General features: G+C 42.4%; 2 protein-coding genes and 1 long non-coding RNA gene across 4 annotated transcripts in view; 1 reads left to right on the forward strand and 2 right to left on the reverse strand.

The window, feature by feature from the left end:
* The window catches only part of LOC113464201 (uncharacterized), a 110,528-nt gene that overhangs the window by 8,490 nt on the left and 82,318 nt on the right, over nt 1-19,720 (forward strand). The window lies entirely within an intron of this gene.
* Nucleotides 2,791-7,725, reverse strand: LOC108624031 (uncharacterized). The gene is made up of 3 exons (XM_018022980.2): nt 7,339-7,725; nt 5,509-5,718; nt 2,791-3,989 (listed from the first exon to the last, which is right to left on the reverse strand). The coding sequence occupies exons 1-3, from the start codon at nt 7,444-7,446 to the stop codon at nt 3,903-3,905; spliced, it is 405 nt and encodes a 134-aa protein (XP_017878469.1). The 5' UTR covers nt 7,447-7,725; the 3' UTR covers nt 2,791-3,902.
* The window catches only part of LOC108624030 (junctophilin-1), a 39,419-nt gene continuing 29,105 nt past the window's right edge, over nt 9,407-19,720 (reverse strand). Inside the window, exons 4-10 of the mRNA XM_018022979.2 lie at nt 18,682-18,977; nt 18,128-18,295; nt 16,900-18,012; nt 16,571-16,803; nt 16,324-16,461; nt 15,765-16,029; nt 9,407-14,339 (exon numbers count right to left, since the gene is read on the reverse strand). Of these exons, the coding sequence (XP_017878468.1) occupies nt 14,280-14,339; nt 15,765-16,029; nt 16,324-16,461; nt 16,571-16,803; nt 16,900-18,012; nt 18,128-18,295; nt 18,682-18,977 (2,273 nt within the window). The 3' untranslated portion in view covers nt 9,407-14,279. The remainder of the gene's footprint in view (nt 14,340-15,764; nt 16,030-16,323; nt 16,462-16,570; nt 16,804-16,899; nt 18,013-18,127; nt 18,296-18,681; nt 18,978-19,720) is intronic.

Consider the following 19,720-nt stretch of genomic DNA (forward strand, 5'->3'; position numbering starts at 1 on the left):
GGATATTTCCTTCTATACTTTTTAGCACGTAGCTATTTATTATTAGCATTGTTCTTCCGACGTCTGATTTCTTTTTAATTATAGGAAATGCGTTTTTCTAAAGTACATAAACTTTTGGGATTGACTGTATAGCCAATACATCCTTAAGAAGAAGCAAGTGAGACATTCTGTTTATCTTTACTCTCTCTCTACATGAACTCCCACTATGCGAAAATAGCAAATTGACAGTGTTAAACAGAGGGTATTGTGAATGTTTCGAATAATTTCTTTTTAAGTTTTTAATCAAACTGTCTTATTGTGTGTATCAAGAACTAGTCTAAAACACATAACTTTTACCAATTCTTGAGATCTTGATTCAATGTCCAAGCATCTTATAACATACAGTGTCTGAAAGCAGGACAAATGGTAAAAGAAGACACGTCGTTCGATTCAGTTATGATACAAGTTTATTGAATCACTGCATTCTCGCAAATCAACAATGTCAGTGGGCCCTTGAGTTGCATCATTATTTTTTTTCTCTTTTAATTAATCTTTTGAATCACGTATATCGTAAGGTACCAAAATTCCTCTCACGCCCGTGTGGCTCGTCTCACGTCTCTTTTTCGTTTCTCGTCAACAACGTAGCTATCGACAGAATAATGGATCGTGACGTCAATAATCATGATAATAATTAATGACAATAATTAATATAATAGCGATAATAGTAACAATAATAATGATAGTAATAATAATATACAATTATAACGAGATATGCTAACTATTGATAATAGTCAAAGAGATAACAAGTAAAATATACATATGATCGTTTTATTAAATTTTCTGCGAACGTATGGCAATCGAAAAGTAGCGAAACCAATTATTACGTATCTATAATCTTTTCCTCGTGTTCCGTTCTGGACGACATATGTACATACTATAATCTCTAATGCGTATTAGAAATTTTGCCTTTGATTCGTGATATGGCTCTCGTGTGACGCAAATGATTAATGATTAATGCGCGTAAGTTAGATTCACCTCCCACAGATAACCATCTCTTTCTCCGACGATTATTTTACAATTAGTCTCTCCCACACTTTCTTCTCCTCTCTCTCTCACTCTTTCTCTCTCACATACACACACACACACATTCTAGGATTCTTGTTTATCAAATTTTAGAGCTTTCTCTCTCATTCTCCCCTTCTCGATACTAATTAATCGATTCATATATTATGTATATATTTGCAATATATATACAATACATGTTTCCGTGACAGCGAATAGACTGTCGTAATACAATAGCTTTGAATTATTTATACGAACGATCTTCGTAACAAAAACCACCTCCGATCCGTTCATAATTATTATTCATAGAAATTTCATTGCAAACACGTGTGTATGTTTCGTTTCTAAGATGCCTGTCGGTCGTGATCCGTTTTTATCGTCCCGATCTCACGCAGCATCGAATTCTACCTCCATCGGATCGATTTTGAAAAAAGGGCATCTTTGATTCTTTCGATCAGGACGAAATCGGCCTGCGGCATCGTATTCGATTCTCACAGTTATCACACAAGTATGATCGTTTCCCTATTTTCATCCTAACATTAGCCGTCGATTAAGTACTCGAGATGGTACGTGAAAGTGCTAGCATGTAGGTACAAAGAGGAAAATATATAATATATATATATATAATATATGTATGTAATATATTATTAGCGCAGGATGAAAATAGCGAGTCTTTTCTTTGTTTGGAAAAATATGTGGCTTCGAAACGGTTTAATCAGCTTCGAACGTGCAACGCGTCGCGAAAAGGGGCGCGGAGCCAACAGGACTTTAGACAATTAAATCGTGACGATCGCGGCCTATGACGCCTTTCCTTTCTTCCTTTTCTATTTTTCCTTTTTTTTTATTTACAAATTCACCTAGATATACATACAAGCTATGCCTGAGGCTAGAAAAATGCGATCGCTCGAGCGCAGGGAAGTCAATCCTCTCCATACATACCCGGGTTGTTCCGAGATTTTCCGGGCCGACTTCCGTGGCAGCGCGTGAAAAAAATCGACGTACACACGTTTCCCTGCGTGTACGTCGCGCAAAGACAATTTTGTTGTTCGTTTCGTTAAGATTAGATCTCCGAGGGAAGCGAGCCAAAAATGTATACAAGTATTTCTCCTTGTAAAAACTTCGTTATCTCAATTGGCGAACGTTCGCCTGATTTATCCTAAGCTGCGTTAATTGCAAAAAATTGTTCACGACCCCGAGCAAAATGCGTTGCGTCGGTAAAATACATGTGCCTAAGTACGTACGGACGTTACGTACCGGACTCTCCGAAATCGCGCGTGCCCGAGAAAGAGACCTCGTTATCATCAGACCGCTCCCCGCTCGTAAATAGACTCTATCTGATTTTTACGCGTTTCACGATAACAAGAGTAAAGTATTAATTCATTTTTCCCAATAGAATTCTTACGTCCGATCGAAGTTCTTTCTTATTAATTTATTTCGTCTCTACTCCACTAAACAACGCAGTTAGGTTGTCGCTCGAAGATAAACGTTTTATCGTGGCTTCTCCGTCGCCACCGATTCCGAGGTCAATATTTCTACTTATATTTCTTCTCCTTCCTCTTCTTCTTGTGCGATTCTCAATCGAGAGAAAAAAATTCTGATCTCGTCGCCACGATCGAAAATGTGACTCGATCTCCTACTACTTAATGTTTATATAAAAATTGGAGGAAAGTGTACTTTTTTTTTATATGTATGTACATTTTTCACGTGGAAGGCAAGGCTACACGAAAAAACTTCGGAAAACGAAGTGGATCTCCCAATAGGATCTCTTGCACGATTACAATTATATTTGTTGTTTTATATCGATATCCACATAACACCCATACAATTACATGGACACATCGATAATACATGAGAATACATCTTAACATCGTTAATCGTACAACAACGTATGTAATTCCGTCCAACTCTGAAATTCGTAGAAATCGTAACAATTGTATAGAAACTCTAATTCCGCCTCGTTTATCCCTCACCCACGCTTCGCGCTCCGTCTGACCCGATATCTTCTTATACGAATCTACATCGAAACGTCGAAAGATTGGTAAACGTTTTGAAAAATACATAATATGTGTCTGCTCGAATCGTTCGCTTCGCGTTTTCCCCGTCGAGAATTTCACCGGACAATGATAATTCGTTTTTCACGCTACTCTAGCTGCTCTATTATAGCTTCGTGTATAAAAGTCGTTCTGGTGTCCGCGCTCGTGCGATTCGATCGTCGAGATAGAATAACGGGAAAAGTGTAGAGAAATTCTCGTGTGTGCGCACCATGTTACAGAGCCCGATCGATTCCGAGACGCGACCGGCCCGTACAAATATTAATTATTATTACATTATTAAAATATTCCGTGTAAAAATAGGTATGATACAGGCTACGGTGTACCCGCCGTGAGTTTGGGCACACTTTGCGAGAAAAAAACAAGCCGCTCTTCTCTTTTCTCTCGTCCATCGTCAGTGATCCCGGTTTCGTTTCGAAATGGAACCGCGTCGACAAATCACTCCGGAAGGATCCTAAATACAATTTCGACCGCGATTCCTCCACCAGTCTTTGTGCTCGGTCCTCGCGTCAAGATATTCGCAAAAATTCTCTCTTATTCCTATCTTCGTCCGCGTTTCCTGTCCCGATACGAACATCGTGGTCCTATGGTTTTCTTTCCATTCACTAACCGTGGGACCAAGGAGTCGGATCGCTCCAAAGCCGTTTTCAGCGGTTCTTCTTCATGATTTAGTCTCACGAGGCGACGCGATCGCCGCCTCGTTCTCATCGTTTTGATCCTTGTATTCGGTGACGACACGGGGCGTCGCGACGCTCCCGGGTCTCAGGTCACGTCCACAACGAGTCCGTGAACCCAATCGTCGGCTGGCTGCTACGTCAGCAGCTTGAAGAACATCAGGGCTAGGGATATGTTGATGAACAGCACCAGCATCACGAGCTGTTGCTGGGAGAACCAGTCCTGAAACGTTTGCGTTATTAACAATTAAACACCTGTTTCTACCACCACCGTTTATAAATTCAATTGTTAGACATAATTTTAACGGGCTGAGTTTCCAAAAACTTTTTTCACTTCGGTTATTTTCTGCTAGAAGACATTTCGTCGCTTCACAAATTATTCAATTGTAATTTTCGACAAACAAAATTGTTACTCGACGCAGAGCTTTAAAAAATTAAAATCGTATTGTGCACCTGTGTAGTTACAGTGTGACCTAAAACGTCGTGCGGTACTTGAGGATTATTAAGTATGTACAACGTCTTGCAGTTTCTCTGTGGCGAAAACGTTAGGAAATGCATAGCTACGAGAGTACTGACTAAATAATGTAATAACTTTATATTTTAGAAGATTCGTGATGCACGGTGATGTTGTTTCAGCGTAAACGATGTAAAATATAGAGAAAGCTGGAATTGCTTACAAATCGAGTCGCACGTGTAGGCAACGACTGTTTGGCATAATAATTACGAAAAATATATAGACTGTGATATGATGTTTACTATTAAGTAATGCAAACAAACGCGATACTTTGATTCATGGACTGTACATCGTGTACGAACGTTTTCATTAGCTTTTAATTTGATGATGCAAGCAGTGTAAACAGAAATTTATCGAAGAAAAGCATTACGCATTACGAGATACCAGGAAAATCGATGCATTCCAAGAAAAAAATAGACGTAGTCGTTCGACGAGGTATCTGCAGGGTGTAACCACTCGGGTGGCACAAGCCACGAGGAAACGAATTTACATGAAACAACAAATCCAAAAAAAAAAGAATAATGGTTTTTCGTTCAGGGTTTTAGCTCCGAGGAAATCGATTTTAAAAATTCGTGAACTTTTCTTGAAGTATGCGTACGTTTTCATATAATCTTACTTATGTTTATGTTCGGATCTTTTTCTACGATCCTATTTGTTCATTTAAAAGGCAGATTCATAATGATTTCTTTATTGCTTAATTATCTACTTTGGTATTCATAGGATATTTACCCCGCGGGCGTACCGGATATTTAAAACGACCGAATCGATTAAGTATTCGTAATCGCGTATCGATATACTACGTATACTCGTGTGCGACCTACTCTAGCAATCAACCGATAAGAAGTTGTGCGTTTTTGCGTCGCCAATTCGAGCGTGAGATTCCGTCTCCCCTCTTTCATTTTTTCCAAGGTCGTGTCACCCAGCTTTATTCTACGTTGTACACAACGTTAAGCTCAAGAGCTCGTCGAGAATATTGGCCTTTTGTTTCACTTATCTATGTTGAGTAGACTCTCCTCGGTGACTAATAAGTACACACTGCAGGTATTTCCAATCATGTCGATCTGTGAGAATCGACGATCGTTCATTCATGAAAAATCGTGACGGTCTGGTCATCAGCCAGAAAACGAAACGGCACCGGATTGGTTGAGATTTTGATACCGATTAAAATTATGCTTTATATGATAACGCGATTGATAGAAAAATAAGGGATGGTGATCTGGATACTCACTTTAACCTGAGGACTGACCAAGTACAACAGAGGATTGGCCCTGAGCCTTTCGCTCTCGTCGATCTGCCTGCGGATCTCCTCTCTCCTCATGCTGCTCAGGACACTGACTTCCTCCCTTGACAGCGGTGCTGTCGCTGTCAATTGAATCGGTTGTGCCACGTCCGGCAGTGATTTCTTTCGTTGAAGGGACACTGCCGCTGCGGGCATCGCCTGCACGAAGAAAATAAATGGGAAGCAAAGAGAGAAAGAGGTGCATCTTGAAAACTATCGATCACGGAATATCTTACATTCGTCAATAACGGGCAAAAGAAAAATTATAATTATACTATAAACAATCTTTTCATATAAATCTTACAATAAAAGTTAATAAGCATGCAATTTAATGACATGAGATTTCCTTTGTCCGTTAGTGATTATATATTATGAACTAATTTCGGACTTCATAAACAATTAGTATAGAAAGTAAATAAAAATCATATCAGGAATTCAGCAATCAAGTTCTCCATTTAATGTATCCGTATTATCAATACTGATTCACGTGAATCATCGATCATTGTTAATATTGGAACGTCGTTAATCTGATAATCGCAGTGATGTTAAAGAATGAAGCCAACGTCGATTAGTAACGAGGAAAATATGTATCGCCTCATGTCCGAAGATCGAGGCTCAAAGTTCGTCGGTAGAATGTGTTTCAAGGCCGTAGCGGCGTGTTAGAAGCAGATTTAATTTTTTTTGGCGCAATGTCGAGCTCCGAGGGACGTTTACGTGTTCATTAGTTGCACATTTTGAAGAAGCGGGAGAAAACGAGGTGGCGAATAAGGGAGAAAGACAGGGAATCCTTGGACCGGTTCCAAAACGCGTAACCTCGACTCGTAATCGTACGTAATGATGATGCAAAGACCGCGAATTCTAGCTCGCGTTCACGCGTTCCGTTAACCTACGACACTAACTTCTTCATGGGAAATCGATAAGAACCGGACACTGAAAAATTGTCGAAATATTTTCACAATTTTTTCTCGCCGATGCATCGATACCTATAAATACTGTCTACAAATAAATACCTTATCGCTTTGACGAAACACATTCGTCTACTGCAACGGACGATAAAAAATCGTTTCGAAATTTCGAATCGAATTATTTCTGAGTAATATCTGACGAAATAAGTATTTTCAATACTATTTAATATTTTATAGTCTGTTGAAATGGTATTCTATCCAGCTACGAATCGAATTTGAGATTGAATCCGAATGTTTGCTCAACGATTGCGAACGTAATCGTTGCAATAGGCGTAAAATTAGACTCTACGACTGCCCTCTCCGACGATAATTGCCATCGATACGGTTTAATTACCCTCGATGGTAGTGACTCGTCTTATTTCGCTCCGAGTATCTACATCTACCGCTACGGGTCATCGAGACTCTACCGCGAGGTTTCGAGGCTATTCCTCCGATACGCTGTAAACTACACCGATAATGTCGTACGATCTCCGAGAAGGAAAAGCCTTGCTTTCATTCCCGATGCACTTTCGAGCTGGGGACTCCCATCCCCAGCGATATCGAACTAATCGAACAATTTGCCCCCCGTGGCAGTTTCTTTATCTTTTTACGTGATTCAAGCTGAATCTCAAAGAGCCGATGCTTCTCAAGTTTAACTATTTCTTTTACGTTCTGGGGCTTGGACTGCCTATCAATGTGCAATGCAAGATCGAACTTTTTGCTACTTGAAAACTTAACAAGTCGTACGAATCGTTGATCTAGATAGGTATCCCAATTGGGGCGGGTCAGGAGCTCGTTCTGAGGCTCCGAAACATTTTTTTGCCCCTGTTCATACCTCCACAGGAGGCGCGACGATCCATGACTCCGAGGCCCTCCTGGCCATCAGAGCAGGGCTGCATAATAGCGCCTCTTCCTCTTCGGACTCGGGCTCGGACCACAACATTTTTCTCTCCTCGTACGAAAACTCCGACAGATCTCAAACGTCGACGGTTGCGAGCACGTAGTTGGAAACTTCGTCTCTAACACCGGTCGATAGCTCGCGTCTCTCTGAACGACTGTATTAGAACATTTCGTTTGCGTTTCCCAACGCGTCGGTGACCCCTCGCGGTTTATCTTTCTCCAGATGCTCGGTTATCGGTCTCTCACGGCAGATGGAAAATGGAAAATTCGGACCCGCACGGCCTCCTGGTGAGGAAGCCAGGCCGCGGACTGAACGACTGAACGGCCCTGGCTCGTACGACCGAAATAGAGAGACACCCCACTATTTTCACGTCGAAATAGCATCGTCGTCGACGACGACGACGACGGTGAGCATACACCGAGCGTCGCAATGCTCAGGGCTTTGGACCGAATGCCAGAGCCTTGTCGATCCGATGCGGTGCTCGTTGATTTATGACAGGCCTGTCGCCGTACTCGCCCAGCGAGCTTCATCTCGGAGTCGCGCATATTTTTCGCGTGATCCATCCTATCGGACGATAGGTATTGATCGGTATTTTTAGTCGAGCTCCCGACCGGATGTTGATGCCCGAGAGGACTTCTCCTGGCTGCGTAAAGAGATTTGTTTGCTTTTATTTCAGCATTGAACTTGGATGCGTAACGCGTCGTTTATTTTTGTCGAATTGGTTCGTCCGCGTCCGTTGTTGGTAACGTAACGAACCGTCCTTTGAATTAACGATATTTAAAAATCCTTTCTTGCGGGCTATGACTTATTTAGTGATCAATTCTTCAAAGTAAAATATATATGATATCAGCTAGAAAAATTCGTTTTAAATATCAATTTTAATTTTATCATTGCAATACTTCCTGGTTTTCGTATTTTGCATATTTTCCACTGTTGTGCTTTCTGTATGTTCAATTCTTCTATGAATTAAATACATTAACTTCGCACAGTGCACAACCCCGGCTCGACTAATTATCGTATTTTAACTCTGATCGCCGCAGTGCACCAATATGTAATTAGCCTTGTTAGTTGCGGCACCGTTTCTCCTCGCACGCATGTATGTATACTTTATTGCGGGCGGTCTCTTGAACTCTGTTCAATATGCGAGTTAACCAGCGATGTCGAATATATTTTTCTCCATACGCTTAATTCGATACCGATACTTTCGTGCCGTGTGCAAAAGTACAATCGACATCTAGCTAACATCCGGTGCTCGAGCGAACTGGTACGTATTAATTAAGAAATAATTAATCGCTCAGTGTCGTTGACTCGACGACTCGATATCATCGATCCCGTTCAACCGATGGACAAACGATCGTAAAAATGCACAAACAATTTTCTAGATGGTCCGACGGCACTGTTTGCAATGCTAATTTCTTGTTTACGGCAATGTAATCTGGATCGAACCGCGCGCATCGATAATTGATGAATATTTCAGCTGGGTGCCAATTAAAACTCGAAATCGATGCAAAGTCGCGAATTAATTATCAGACAGAATTGATTTCTTTCGTTCTGTTTACGAGAATTTCCTGTCTCGTGCAATTCAAATAGAGAGGATAGATGTAACGATAATATTTTCTGAAACTCCCTTCCTCGCTCGAATTCAGCTACGAAAATACCGCGTTGTTTTCAGGCCAATACGTATTGTCTCGACAATCATCAGCATGCATTGGATATATAAATTCCTTGGCAAGTTTTGAACGCACCAATTAAACCGAATTACCCTGGCATTTTTTCTTTTACTGAATTCCTGAAAGATTATTCAACGTCGTAAAATAGTGTATTCCTATGTATTGCCAATGTGTCTTTAAACATTTCTAAGTTCGTGTACTGATGTTTCGTGAAATGTCTAATGGACTTTCGTTTTTGTGTTTAGCGATGTATGAACTACTATGTATGTACTAGTTAAAATAATTGTCGAGATCAAGGAATAATGTGGGTATCGAAAATGTTAGGCCACGCGTCCTCCTAATCGACATGCTTTAATCTGTCGGCCAGTTAGCAGCTTTTACATATCGTTATACATAAATACATTCAATACATCGAACCAACGTTTGTAGTTAGTCATCGTTGTGTGTGAGTAAGAAGGATCTCTCCCGTCGATAACTCTGTATCGACACGAGATCGTTCCTCGAAATGCAACCTGGAAGTACATTGTTTAGTGGTGTGCATCGACTATACCTCGTTTATCAATCTGTTTTCGTCTACAGACTCTTCAACTACTACGTTCTAACACGACGCTATGAATCGCGTTTATTATTAAAATACGTGAAATCTCGTTATATTCGTTTTCAATTACGATTTCACGGAGCATTGTCGCAAACAGAATTTGAGCACCTTGTCGAAAATCATTTTCCCGGTTGGTACCGTCGATCGAATAATCTACCGGGACAAATCAGTCGCGAGAGTCACTATCGTTACGTAACACGTATCTAGTTCATTGGAACTTATTATAAAAGAGAAAATGATCGAATTTGTGCTATGCTCGAGTAGAATCACGTTCCATTCTAGTTTTTTCATGAAAAGCTTGGCACTTGAGCCAGACAGTTACACGAGATATCCGCGCGTCCGATACAAGCTCTCGCGTAAAAAATATGCGCAGTAGTTTTAAGGGAACTTGGGAGACGTTCAATTCGACGCCGAGCTCGATCCTCTAAAAATCAGTTTACGTTTGTCCGCGCAATTTTCCAGGTTTCATTCAATCGTATCGCAAGATTCTGCTTCCGTTTGAAAGTCCGTTTCGTTTATTTTTAGGCACGACCATTGTTCGAGGTACAATCGCGACCACGTTGAATCGAAATAGTTCCGTTCGAAATAAGCCTTTTTGTCCCTCGGCGTAAAAAAAGCTTTCTCGTCGATCCCTCGTTCGCGTAGAAAGGGGGTTTTTAAAAATTTCTCGTACAAATTCTTAATTACCTCGAGCGTGTGTCTGTGTACGTGAACAGCTTTGAGCAATGTGGCCATTTTTATGTCACAAATGTCGAAATGACTGCGTTTGACGGACGTCGTAGAGGAGTATGACCTCTGTTCGTGGGTCAAATGGAAAATTCAACGTGGCGCGCACCGAAGGCGAGCGTAGTAATTGTACTTGTGAAAGACTGAGTTTTAAAATAGAAAATCCTGTTAAGCCGCGTATCTGCTTGTAGCATACCTTCGTATTCTATCATCGTTACGTATCATTATAATTAGGTAAGCGTATCATCGACGTGCATAAATCATTAAAAAATAGTTTATTCTTGTATTTCATTAAACCATGTATAATAGGAATCTTTTATTTGACGAAGATTATTGAATTAATGCGAGCGTTGCTTTTAGAAAATCGCAATTCATTTTTATATGGTTCTCTTATAGTGCCATCAGTAAGTTTTGTTATTTTCTTTTAAAATGATACGTAATGGTAATCCGATACAACGATAAGATACGAGTGGACACGCGCCTTTATCAGGATATTTGTTACGCGTGTTTCTGTGTCAACTGTGCGCGAGAAACCAGTATGCATAAGGGTCGCGCCTAATAATGCACAAGCTTTACGCTTTTCTTGCGTCGTTCTACGTCGACGGAAGAAAGTTTTACACGCGTTCACGGTATGTCGCGAAAATTAACTTTATACATAATGCACGTTTGGTACCGAACTTTGTGCTTGTCAAGTGAGAACAGATGATAACCCCTTCGAGAAATCTTGCAATCGGAATTGGGCAAATACATGGTCAACGTGGTCGAATGTATTACAAAATATTTCCTCTCAACTTAAAGTTATATATTATAAAGTAGATTAAAATTTTTTATCAAACTCGTCAGCGTAGTATCACCAAGCTTAAGTTTTGTCACGTTTTACATTTCCAAGGAAATATCGTTCCTTTCGTTAATAAATATATGTATATATATATAGTAGATATATCTTACGATCTCGAAAGGGTTACCGTATGTATTCGTACAATATTACTCATTTAAATAGTTCTCACAGTAAAATTTTTCTTGTACATACTTATATCTATGAAGTATATATAATATATATATATAATATGTGTGTATATATATTAAATCTCGTGGAACTGGTACAGTATGTCATTAAGACTTTACGGAGTGATGGCACGTCATAGAAGCATGCGTTAGAAAAATAATGTATCTGATCAAAAAACAGGAGAAAAACAAGCGGCGTGGAGGTGGAGGGTAGAAAAGATACATCCCTGGCAATCGATGGAATCACCGAGTACACAAGTAGACGTGAACGTGGGACAAGGGGTAGAGAGAAAACGTGACTTTCGGCAGGGGTTGAAATACGAATTTCAGACGGTACAGATATAGTACATAGGTAGACGCGAGAATGGTGAATGCGAGAGACAGAATCGTGACAGGAGTTAAGGTGTCCGCCTTGGTCGTCGAGATTGTTGAGGGATGAAGTCGAGAAAGAGGTACGAAGCTTGTTAGAAAAAGAAACGGGCGAATAGCAAGGTGAGAGAAGATACCGGTCCCCGCCTCCACACCGCGCGAGGCTTACCTTCGAATTCCGTGATTTTCTTAATTAATGGACGTAACATTATTACGTTACTTCGCTTAATAAATGGACGTAACACACCATAGTTGAAAATCATTCGCTCTTTCTGTGCATATGTATGTACATAGTAGGTGCGTGCCTGATCTTGCGACCCGTGGCCGACTCGTAGGATATTTCTTAATTAAAATAAAGAATGCGGTTAAAAAAAGAATAGAAGATCGTACAAATGCTCCGAATTCTCGGTCGTGTAGTCCGCTTTTTGCTCGAGCTATCGATACACAGCGTACGTTTATAATCTACCTAAGATCAAAGTGAATGTTCTCTTATCTATTTGTCTGGAAGCATTCAGAATATAAATTACGTATTCGTACTTTGCTCGATATTCTTAAATCTTTACGACGACTGTTGCTTTTCTCGAGGAAGAATGTGTACCGTAACAAGTTTGAGTACAAATTATTATTTGCGTCGCCCTCTCAAATATTCGCTCATCCATTCGACTACGTCTATTGTGCTTCTCATAGAAAAATAACTCTGTCTCTGACAAGAAGGCGGAAAGAACATTGCGCTCGCTTATTGTTCAGTGCCCGAAATTCGATTCAACCCTTTCAGTCTCGATAACGTCATTGTACATCGTACACTAAAATTGAAAAAAGGAACCCTTTATCTCTCTGCACCCGATACAAGAAAATCATTGCCAAAGCTCGAACATTGAGCCGAAAGGGTTATCGATGATCAACGCGATTTATCTAGTTATAAAGTCAATAGTAGCTAATAACACTCTAAGACCAGGTACGTGTTCTTTGCTAATTCACACCTTGAGAAATCTTGGAATCTGGCGCAGTTAGGGCAAGGCTAGGCAGAACGAATGCATAAACGTTGTACGTACGTGTATGAGCATACGTCCATATACCTGAACGATGATTTATGCTCGGAAGAAGTCGGGCAAATAGAACCTTCCTACGGTAAACATTTCTCAATTTGCATTGAGGATTTTTACGAGAGGAACGGAATGTGTTCGTAGCTTAAATCGCCAAGTATTTATACCGCGTAGAAATGATTCCAGCAATAAATCATATTAACGTTTGTAGCTTTTATGCCAGTAGACATTAATCTATTTTTTAACAACATATTCGGTCGACTATTTCGTTTCTCGCTCCCGAGAATGGAGCATTCGACATTCGTTCTGGTTATAGTCTTACCCTAATGCCCCGATCTGGTAGCACGTGCGATCGTTTTCGTTGAGAGTGAATGGTCGATCTGAAAATATTTTCTTTCTCGAACGCATACCAAACAACGGATCCGGTCTTCTCATTCGGTTCCCGTGTTAACGCGGCATTCAGGATGCTCGAGTATAAACTGTGAGGTACCCGTTCGCTAAACCGTGACCCTACGATACCATCGTCAAACGAATCGAGCTCGTCCAAACATCCAGAGACTTTTAGCCTTTCACGGCCGGTGTCCAGACGCTTATTATTATTCGAGTCTTCCGGGTACGAGTTGTATCAGAAAGGATCGTTATCTGCTACTTTGTTGGCTATATCTCTTTCGGATACGACATGCACCCGGAAGGCTTAAATAATAACGACTGCGCCCAGAGTGTGTTCGATCAAAACATCAGCGATTCTGTAGAAACTTCAGCTTTGGATCGCGTCTTTCGAATCGCGTTTGTCAAAAGGACATGAAATCGAGTGTACTTTGGAATGTAGCAAACTTCGCAGTGAACGGTTAATAAATTGGATGGTATAGGTGGAATGTTAAAAATACGTCGTTCGTTAAAGCTCGGGAAAGTGTGAGTAACGCACGATGTTCGCCGCGAATAGACCCCAGATTCTAGATCCCTCAAACATACATTCTCTGTTCTGTTCGGAATTATAAATGCAAATTCTATCTCGTTTCGGTGAAGGAGCATGCAGAACAGTTGCACCCTGTTGTAAGCGGTAATTTAGAGCATAGATCGGAGTACCCTGAAGATAACATTAACGCCTATCACGTCATGAACACCAAAGACACGCTATTACACCGAACGAAAATACAGTCTACGTTTATAGAGCGTACGATCCCATCGGGCGATCTTGATCAACGAATCGGGTTTCGTTGAACAATCGGTTAACGCGGTTGCCGCGCTCTCTTTCATCCCCGATAGGAATCGGACGAGAAATCACCCTTTCCTGCCCTCGAGCACATCCCCCTTTTGTTCTCGAATCCAGGGTCTAGTCACGAACCGGCGCCCCCACTCGAAACCCTGTTTCGGTCTCGCCTCGAAACGCTACGCGTACAGTTACCTTCTGTGTATCGCGATGTGTTCGTATTGTACATTATTTTTATTTATTAATACTTATACTCAGAGGGTTGCGCGGCCCTTTGACGTTGCGGCGAAGGCGGGGACCGTCCGGCCTGCGTCCTGGGATGGCATGCACAGAACACAGCACAAAATGCCACACAGTTACACAGACAAAAACAAATCGATAGAAAAAAGATACAAGTAGAGAAAACCTGGCCCGTCGGCCCGGTCTCGGGATCGAGATGGATGGGGTATCGATTATTGCCGTAACGAGGGCGGAGATCGTTCGAAGGGTGAATTAGAAAGCGTTAAGTTCGTGGAAGAGTCGTTGCCTGTCGAGCGGAAATATAGCTCGATAGTTCGAACCATTCGTCGACTCGCAGGCGAGAGACCGTACCCCGGTTCACGAGAGAAAGTTGATCATACGAGAGGATTACTGAGAAATCGTGATGAGAAGCAAAAAGTCTTATACAGTGCTTACCTAATTACGTTCGCTAAACTAATGGCTATGCGTGAACTAAACGCAGCTAATATTCAAATGCGAGAAAAATAATTGTACGTATAATAGGTACGATCGTTACGTTCGCTAGAGATTGAGCAGAGAATTAAATTGTACGGTGCGACTAATGAGCAGGCAGAGTAGAAAATGAATAATGTAAGTATTCGACAAGTGAGAGGAGCCGGAAGTAAATTTGACAAGTGAAGGAGAATAAGAGTAGACGAAATTTGTTAATTGGAAAATATCTCGTCGACGACATTCGGGTTCCGTTCTCTTTTCGCTATACGCGAGGCTCGGCTAAATGATTACGTCGCCCCAAAGGTATTTCCTTTCATGTGAAAACTCTCTCTCTCTCTCTCTCTTTCTTTTTATAGCTCTTATTCCGAGATAGTTGGCTATAAATCATTAATGCTCTCGCGGGAGCCGTGAATGAACGAGTAACAGCGGACGATTGTTATCTTGTTTAACATCTGCCAGTATTTTTGTACGTCTCTCACGGAAAACCGTCTCAATGCGTTTCCCCGAAAAAGTTGTCGCGATCGTCGAACACTTTCCGATTGAGATTGTTTTTTTCACCGCGGAAACGTCACCATATTCCCAGTGATGCATCAATGGGAAAATCGGGCGGAAAGGGTCTCGCGAATACATTTGGATCTTTCGTAGGAAACAATCTCTGTGCTTACAAAAGGCAGTGCGTATAATAGAAGATATCTTACAGTTTGAGAAATGCAGAACATCGTCGATTAAAATCCACATAGAAAAAACTGACAAAGGGGAGACACGAAACGATATTATTCCAATTGGAACAGACACTAAGTGGGATATTAGGTACACAGCGTCAAAGTATATTATATACAACATATGAGGTACTGTTTTTCGAATGAAATTCAGATCCAAAGGGGTCGCTTGCTCCCTTTCCGGACGCATTAGTGCGTGGGCATTGGAGTCGCGTGACGAGCAGAGAGAGACAGGATAATGCGAATATAATATCTACGTATAGCATATGGTGGACTGAGTAAAGTACGCAAAAGAGGAGAAAGACTCACCTTCGACGTGCCGCCGCCGCCCCCGGGTACGCCTCCGCCACCGGATGCGGTCGGTCCGCGTCCGGGTGCGACGTAGAGGCTTTCTGTTCGCTTAGGCTGTCCCTGACTCGGCAGAATATCCTGTCCGAGGTTACGGTTCTTCAGGAGGGCGCCCTCGAATTGACCGGAAGTCGAGGCGGCGTACGTGGGCGTCGCTGCGCCGCTTCCGACCACCGATCCGTTCAACGGTGTGCCCGATCGAATCGCGCTCGGTGCTCTCGTTGATCTGTGCACACATTTCGATCTCTTCGGTATACTATTTTATACGAAGTCAATCAACAAGGACTACCATTCGAAATGAACAATTATTTCCCGATTGAAACGGAACTTTCTATGCATTTACGATAAGACGGAGTGAACTTGTGAAATGATATTCGATGATTCAACTCGTAATGATATCGATTAAGAATAGATCTCGATTAATTAAATAAAAAATTCCACTTATAATTAATTTGATTCATCAAAATGCAAGGATAGAGTGAAAGATTGATGAATTGTTTTTAAGAAATCTTTGAATCACCTGTCGAGCACGTCCTGGGGCGGATTCGGGACGATTTTGTCAACGGACGGTTGTCTTGATCCAGTCAACCTGGAATGCGCTCTGGCGTAACGATCTACGGAACTATCGCGGCTGGGCGGCCTTTTGTAATGATCTAGTCTGTAAAATGGTAGATTAACCAGGATCAAGTCAATGTATCAGCAGAAAATTGCAGGCAAAATTTTTAATCGCGTTAGATATATTATGTGTGATCGTCAGACTTTCGAACCTGTCGTTCAACGTTTGACCGATAGTATTAGGTCGATCCTGAGGTGTTAGAACTCTACTGTTTCTTCGTATACTCGTTGCACTCGTTGGTCGTTGCGCGTCGCCGTCTGGCTGGTACTGTTGCTGGATTTGTTGTTGCTGCTGCTGCTGCTGTTGTTGCGGCTGTTGTCCGTAAAGTTGTTGGGAGTTGTATTGATTCATCTGACCAGGCCCGTATTGATTCGGCAACGAAGTCTGAAAGTAGACGTCGTAACGTTTTAAAGACCGTACACGATCATTCCCTGTCCTGTATTCAATGAAAACATGAAACAATCCAATTAAAATTAACACCTGCTGATTAGGATACGGCTGCACATTCTGATACCCTTGTTGTTCGATCAGCTGTTGCTGCTGATACAAATACTGATCGCCCTGGGATGGATTCATAGGCTGATATTGCGGCTGATTATAGAGACTACCTTGAACTGGGTATTGATTCTGCGGGGCGTATTGGCCAGCCAAGAACTGGCTCGGTGGCTGATACTGATTCGGTATACTGTTAGGGTACTGTGCCTGTTGGACAGGGCTCTGAGCCATCGACGAGGGGTATTGCATTTGATAGTACTGATTTTGACCGCTCAAGGTAGTCTGGTTTAACTGATTCAGAGGTAGCTGGTTGACCAATTGAGCTGGTGTCACCTGATCCGCTAGCTCGCTCTGCGACAGCTGGTTCTGCGGCAGCTGATTCTGCGACGGCAGCTGATTGCTCAACAGCTGATTCTGAAGTTGGCTCTGCGGCTTCATACTGGCTCTCCTGATCGACTGCATCACGTTGCTAGCGGTCATGGAAGCGTTCGTCGGCGACGTAGTATCCGACGACGGACTCTTCATGGGCGTGGAACCTGGCTGATCCACGTTGGTCGTTTTATGAAGGATACTCTTCGCCGGAACTGTGTCCTGAGGTGGCGGGACGTACTTAGGTATTTCCCTATTTCGTAACCTTTCCAACCCGGGCTGCCGGAAGTCCGGCGCGAACTGTTTCGCCGTCTGCTGAGCCAGTTCCGAGTCTTCTCTCGCTTGTTCTGCTCCAGCGTCGGCCAGCTCGGCTCTGCCTCGCGCAGTCGCCGTTCTCGAGATCGCGATGTCCGCCTTCTGAAGGGCGAATTTACTCGCCCTTTTAGCCGCGTTCACCGCCGCCTCTATCCTCTCGCGGAACTTGGCCGATCTGATCAGGAACAGGTGCTTCTTTTTTTGGCTGGTGATTAGCACGTTGTTTTTGTATTTCCCTTCCTCCTTGGTACCATCGCGAAACGTCGTCACGCCGTAACCGTACTTCCGGTTGTTGAACCACTCTCCCTCGTACCGAAGGCCGTCGCTACGTTCCGATATACCGAACCCCGTTCTTTTGTCGTTCTTCCATTCACCCAAATAGGTCTCAGTCACAGCGGCATCCATCTGCTCGTCCTGTAACCGAAATTCCGTTGTATCCACGTTTAACAATAACCACATTTTCGACAGTTCATGAATCGAATCGTTTTCAACGAATTCGTGAAAGATTGATTCAAAATTGAAATCGTACCTCGATGACAAAAGACGCATTACTGTCTGTGTGAACAGATGCCGAGGCTTGACTCTGTGAGCTTTCCGTCGACATCCACGAAGCCGAACTCGTGTTGCTTCTAATACTGCCGCTGGTTCCGTGTTTTTCCAGGTCACCCGTGCTCCTCTGCTTTCTGATTTTCAGCCCCTGAAATCATAACCGATGGTCCTTTAAATTTCCGCTTCAAAGAGTCGCTAAATGACTGCTCAAGCAGCTTAGCTGCTTAAAATACCCAAAGCAAAGACGGATTTTATGTTATGCGAGTTAATCTATTCGTTATTACTAGATTACGGCTAAAATTGGAACGCTGCGTACAATACATAGAATTATACGTAATGTCAAACGCAAGTGAATATCATTTAAACATAAATGATAAAAGGAACTTCTATCTGAAATGCATTTTTTTAATGCACTCTTACAAATGATTTATTTTGTATAAGAAAACTACGGTAGGTCACGCTCGAAAAAATTTCAATGCACGTAAACGTGTAAAAAAAAAAAATAGAAAGGGTAGGATTAAGGTTACACTTTACCGAGAGAATGCTCTTCTTCAATGATTTCTCCGTGAGGCTTTTCCGCCTCGCCGGAGGATTGTCGCTTCTCGCTTTCAGGACGAAACCACCCCTGCTGTCGCCTACTCGACGATCCCTTCTATCGGTCGGTTCCGGGGTAGGCGCGACCGCGGCACCGTCGTCCGCGCTTCTCAGGGACGTTAAAGAAGCCCTTACTTGCTTCGAGGGTTTGTAATGACTTGCCAAACCGAAAGGCGCGCTCGCACGCATGCCGTACCCGTGCCTCATACCGTGATACCATTGTCCTTGATACGTGCCTGCGAAAAGTCATCCTCCCGTTAGTTTTTTCTCTGGATCGTTCGTTGATCTTGTTCACCTTGCGTTATCATTAATCACATGGACAGTCATTATGAATTATCAATTATGAATCACCGTACAATTAGCCTCAACTATTTAGAATTTTATAACAATTTATACGTAAGTCATATTTCTATCTAAATTGATAAGATGAATCAACTGCTGTTAGGAAAACGGGCTGTCGTAATTTGTACATGTGTTCCTGCGACCCGCGACTGCCGGTGCACGAGTTCGAACGTATGTAGCTGGAAACGAGGAATCAGGTTCGTGAAACGATCCCGCATGCAGACGGGATGTGACGAATCCCCGGGAACGTTTGCACTTGGTAATAAGGTGCATTGTTTTTGCCAAAACGTGACCGCGTTTCAAAATGTCCCGCATGAGTCACGTATATGCATAGGTAGCGGCGGGCGACGCGCGAACAAACGGTGTTACGCGCTCGCGACACCCGGGGATGGAATTCACATCGGTCTACACGGGATGTGGGTGAGAGCTACGCTCTGAAATACACTCTCCTCGTCTAAAATGTAAATTCCACGACGATGAGATACCGCAGACCGTCTGCAAACCGCCGACTTAACCGGATGGACGCGGATCGTAAAAAACTCGGAATTAACGACGTTTCGTGGAACGTTATCCACTCTGCCGACTATTTCGTCTGTCCATCGATGTCTGCTGGTCTTTCATCTACCGATAACTCATT

Source organism: Ceratina calcarata, unplaced genomic scaffold (genome assembly GCF_001652005.2).
Source record: "Ceratina calcarata isolate Rehan_Ccalc_2016 unplaced genomic scaffold, ASM165200v1 scaffold297.2, whole genome shotgun sequence".
Classification (NCBI taxonomy): domain Eukaryota; kingdom Metazoa; phylum Arthropoda; class Insecta; order Hymenoptera; family Apidae; genus Ceratina; species Ceratina calcarata.

Excerpts from the sequence above, each read along its gene's own strand:
- LOC108624031 (XM_018022980.2), bottom strand. The coding sequence starts at position 7,446 with ATGTTGTGGTCCGAGCCCGAGTCCGAAGAGGAAGAGGCGCTATTATGC. Across the intron at positions 5,719-7,338 it reads TCGTCGCGCCTCCTGTGGAG|GCGATGCCCGCAGCGGCAGT; the intron begins GTATGAACAGGG and ends TTCTTCGTGCAG. Across the intron at positions 3,990-5,508 it reads TGGTCAGTCCTCAGGTTAAA|GACTGGTTCTCCCAGCAACA; the intron begins GTGAGTATCCAG and ends CAAACGTTTCAG.